Consider the following 5,000-nt stretch of genomic DNA (forward strand, 5'->3'; position numbering starts at 1 on the left):
TATTTTAAAGCTGTTTACAAAGATTATTCATGAATTATCTTTGAAAAATGCGTGGTTGCCCCCAATTTTCTTTTTGGATTTCAATAACACTTCTTAATATCACATTTCCTGCATAATCACACACCGGGGCAAAAATATCTTTAATTAGTAGACACCGTCCTTAATGAATTGCATCGTCATCCAAACAAATGAAATGCATCTGTTACGACACCTTTAAATTTTCACTAGCTTTAGAAAGGCAGACTCCGGTGAACTCGTGAATGAGCTGTAGACAAGTGAAAAAAAAGTATTTCAGAGTTCTTTGTGTCTGATCATGTGAATTTGGCTCCATTTTAATAACTACAGGAACGTTATTGATGAAAGTGATATCAGTATTATTCTGTCAAAAAAAAGATCTCGCTCGACTTTTTGACAGCTCGATCGTTTTTCATTGCATGGCACATTCGCAAAGTACAAACTAAAACTAATGAAAATACATCTAATTTTGCGACAGAATGAAGTGGTTACTCTAATTTTTTTTCTTTTCAACTTTGAAGTTAAACTTGTTGAGGTTAAACAAGGAACATGCGTACTGATTAACACTGTTCTCTTTCTTTTTTCCCATGTATTCGCAAATTTCGAAGCTGTATAAAAGCCCGACCCGTGTTTTCTGTGGCTTGTTATGGAGTTTTGAAGAGTTTTTTAGGGCAGCTATTTGCATGAATGAAAGGGATAACAAAAGGCATCCTTGGGAGAAAACAGCCAGTGGGCTTAGACAATACTAGCATTCTGTCGGGCGAAATATCGATCAGTCTGAAGGAGTCTACAGGTAGAATTCTCAAAGACAGGCATGTGTGGTTGCTTCGAGCATAAATTCCAAATATTTTTTTCGGCTTACCAAGGTGTTTCCCTGGATATTTGAGGCCATCTCTGATTACCAGATGCTCACTTGTTCCTCAAACTGTGGTCTTGTTTTCATACGAAGAACTCCTTCTTTTCCTGTGCTTGCAAATGTATTTCCGAATGCATTGAGAAATAACTACAAAAGTGGTGTCTGACACTCCGGAGGCAAAATGGTCAGCCGAAATGAACTCATGAGAAAAAAACCTGCTATAAAAGTACTATTTTATCTAGCAGCTGGCAAGGCAATATTTTTTCTTATCGACCTAGACATCAGGAAATAATGCAATTGGTGGCTCGCTATTTAATTACGTCGACAAACGACGTGGCAAACTATGATCTAAGTGGTCAAGACGGATAAAGCACCCGCTGTGAGTATAAATTAATTTCTTCCTCGTGACAAAAGAGAGAGGTTTTAATTTAAATTTAAATATGGGTAGAGAGTAAAAACGTTTCCCGTGAAATGACCTCTATTCTCAACGAAGTTTTTGTTAATTTCTTTCAGGCCAGTCGTTGACACTTCATTGAGAACATCTTTTATAGAGGGTCTCAGTGATATTCCATTTTGAAGTGCATTAAAACAACCTGGATTGAACGCAATCTCTCATGACAAATTATGCCTTAGAACCGGCGGTTCCGTTAATCAAACCAAAGATAAAAGCAGAAGGAAAAACTCTCGCAGTCGTCCAAATGATCAATGCCTGATACCCTGATACCCTATTGTTATAAACGATTACTTTCCTTGGTTGATATAGCTTATATTAAATTGGCTGGTCTATGATTCCAGAGATTTCTAACCACTCACCCGTATGGTCAGTGAAGGATAAGGGGTCACAATAGGGTAACGCTTATTTTATAACTAAATGAAAGGGCGATACCAGTGATATCCCATCGAGGTAACGCGATCATAAAAAACCGAGGCGGCAGCGCGTTTTGGGTGTGGTATACAAATGCGAACGTACAATAGAACTGGCCTCCTTCGCCGGGTTACGGTTGGGAACGAAATGGATCCGCTGCAGACAGCTGGGCCACTTAATGTCAAATACATAACAAACAACTTTACGGCCAAATAAGTAGATGAAAAGCGCCCTATTGAATTATGTAGTGTTGAGTTTTAATCTTCACTCTTTGAGCCTAAGTATGTATTTAACAATGTTAAAGTTCTCAATGACCGTCGAGGATGACATTTTCTATACATGTCGACAGTCTAACGCAAACTTGTGTATTTTCATTAAGTGTCCCACCTAACTGTGGCAGATCCATACCCGTTGCAACCCGCCGGTTGCATGGCTCGTAGGGAGTATAAGAACCCGTCTCAAAAGAGGCCACCCCCGGAACCCTTTTTGTTTTTTTTTTACAACGAAAGCAATTAGGAATAGCTCTTGCTCGATTACCACACATGCTAATAGGCTATTTCCGAGTTCATGTCTGCCTCCTTTTCAAAGCGAGTTTAAGTGCAAAGTTTTTGTAATGGTAATTAGTTCTAATTACATATGAATGAAAACTAATTTTCATAACAAAAACTTCGCACTTAGACTCGCTTTGAAGATGAGGCAGGCTTGAACTCGGAAATGGCCTATTGACTTTGCTCAAATTCGACTCGATAAGCTTTGCTTCCTTTTCAAGTTTTTTGTATATGATACGATTAATGGTGATGCGGACTACTCAAAGATCGAACAACTTATGCATTCAGAGACAAAAGCCGGCAAAATCGCTTTTGATCTTCTTTCCACCCCCGCTTAGTGCCAGCTGTATACAGTTCGCTTTGGACTCATTAATTGGCTCAGTCTGTCGATGCGGTCTTAATTGCAGCAACCTCTGTGCTTTCAAATATTTTTTAATTTTAATTTTTTTTTAAAATTTACTTTTTGCCACAGAAAGAAGAAATTAAAATACAAATATGAACAACCAAAAAAGAGAAGATGGAAAGAAAATTTATTGAATTACATTGGTGGCGAGGAGGCCTAAAAGAAACTACTAAGCTTATGTAAATTAGGCCTCCCCAAGTAAAAGCATCTATCTATCGTTGACATGCAAGTTGGCAACGGAGAATACAATTATTACAAACATTTAATTATTTGACGTGTTGAAATATAAAGTAATGAACGAAAATTAAAAACAGTTTTAACTTACAAGTTGGTAATGAAGCATACAATTACAAACACTTAGTCATTTAATTAAGGTGTTGAAAGATGTAAACAGTTGTGAAAGTAAAATTAAGAACAAAATCCTTAATTTTCAGAATAGTTGTTAAAAAAGAATGACTTAAGTACTTTCTTGAAGGAAGCTGTTGAGGAAGAATTGATTATATCAATGTCAAGAGAATTGTAAAATTTAGGTCCCTGATAGAAAACAGAAAATTGTTTAATGTTAGTCCGACAGAAAGGCAAACGAAATGCATGAGAGTTTCTTGAATACTATGTGTGAATTTGACTGTTTAGAGTGAATTTGCTAGCTAACTTGGGAGGAAGAGTTCGAATTTGATAGGAGAACATGAATTGACCAAGTTGTAACAGGTTAAGATCATGGAATTTTAGGATTCCATGTTTCTTAACCATAGGGTCAGAATGAGCATTAAAATGAGATTTATCTATGATTCTCACCACTCTTTTCTGCAATTTTACCAGAAGAACAAGGTTAGTTTTAAAGGTGGACGCCCAAATAGTCATAGTCATTTTAATGGATTTGCCGATGAATTTTTGTCGATAATGACTCGTCCCTACTAAAAAAATGCAAGAGCTCCCAACAGAAGTCAAAGCTCTGACGTTTTCGAGACATACCATCTGAGTGGAAGTTATAAAAACCAGAAAGACATTAATAAAGGTATTCATGCAGATATGAGTTCATCATTTCAGTGCATGGTCTTGAACAGTTGTTAGGGTGTCTCAGTGAGCCTACTGTGTGTTTAATGTAGTTTGCTCCTCATTTATTATCATTAATGACAAGAAGATTTAAGGCTTCCCGTCTGCGAATCACTCTTAAATGAGACATAAATAATTCAGGCGTAGACTTGCACCTCAGCGACTTCAGACACGTCTGTTTCGATGTTCTTCTGATTTGTGAAGCTGTAGCTTTAAGTAAAATAGAGCACTGACAGAGGGAGGGGGTTACGGAATAATACAAGCCCCGTAGCTGAAGGAACTACCGACATTAAATAAAGTGACTTTAGCTTACCTTCTTAGTAATTAATCATCCACACTAAAATAACCCTTCAAAAGAGATAAAGGGGAAACGTCTTCCATAGCGAACAAAAACAGCTTAAACTGGACGATTCTTGTGGTTTTAGCTGCAGTTGAAAATAAAACTGATTCGCAAAACTGCTAAAAATGACAGTTTTTACATCGTAGACATTCCTCCCTCGGATTTTAGAGTAGCTTGGTGTATTGTAAATACCCGAGTAATCACCCTCCCAACCATGATACCAGTGGCGGATCCAGACCTTGAGCTAAGCGAACGAACCATGAAAAAAGCTCAACGTTTTAATCGGCCTAAATGGACACTGGCTCTCAATTTATCTTCATGCAGTGTTTTTCTTTAAAAATTCAGTCACTAGTATCCATATTAATATCAATTAATTATTAAAGCTCGGTATCTTCCTTTTAAAGTTGTGGTATTAATTAACAGCTCGAGATATCAAAATATCTGCCCTTAGTGGGTAGATGGGTTGACGGTAAAATCCTTTGGCTAAATCAGTTGGATGAAAGAATTTGTTACCTAATTTCTGAAAGGCAAACCCCACACATTTATAAAAAAAGTATTTGAGGGGGACCGGCCATTTCATTCAAAACCAACCTCCCACCGACTTTCGAAGGTTTTGAAGCCGTTTCAACGATTGCTTTCGTTGCGCAGCGAGCCACCTGCTCAGCCAATGAGAGATAAGAACACTGAAAACCAATTAAAACTTGCTTTCGCGCATAATTCCTGAGACTAGCGTCTGTTGTTTGTGTTGTCATGGAATCATTCGACTGTATCCTCTCAGCAACTCTATCGTGCCCTTTCGCTGCATAATTTTGCTCCCAGGGCAGCATTTTATTCTCGCTTTTCAACTACATTAACTCTGCAACGCAAAGCCCCAAAGCAACAAGTATGATCGTCAAACCAATGCTGGGACAAACAAAGAT

At 37.7% G+C, this 5,000-nt stretch overlaps 2 protein-coding genes across 2 annotated transcripts in view; both read right to left on the minus strand.

Moving 5' to 3' along the window:
• Nucleotides 1–1,201, minus strand: part of LOC137973176 (histamine H2 receptor-like) — a 4,098-nt gene extending 2,897 nt beyond the window's left edge. The window contains exon 1 of the mRNA XM_068819938.1: nucleotides 878–1,201. Coding sequence (XP_068676039.1) covers nucleotides 878–907 — 30 coding nt within the window. The 5' untranslated portion in view covers nucleotides 908–1,201. The remainder of the gene's footprint in view (nucleotides 1–877) is intronic.
• A 1,514-nt stretch (nucleotides 1,202–2,715) lies between these two features.
• The window catches only part of LOC137973175 (ectonucleotide pyrophosphatase/phosphodiesterase family member 5-like), an 8,752-nt gene continuing 6,467 nt past the window's right edge, over nucleotides 2,716–5,000 (minus strand). The window contains exon 2 of the mRNA XM_068819937.1: nucleotides 2,716–5,000. This exon is cut by the window's right edge and continues 552 nt beyond it. Coding sequence (XP_068676038.1) covers nucleotides 4,926–5,000 — 75 coding nt within the window. The 3' untranslated portion in view covers nucleotides 2,716–4,925.

Source organism: Montipora foliosa, chromosome 10 (genome assembly GCF_036669935.1).
Source record: "Montipora foliosa isolate CH-2021 chromosome 10, ASM3666993v2, whole genome shotgun sequence".
Lineage (NCBI taxonomy): Eukaryota > Metazoa > Cnidaria > Anthozoa > Scleractinia > Acroporidae > Montipora > Montipora foliosa.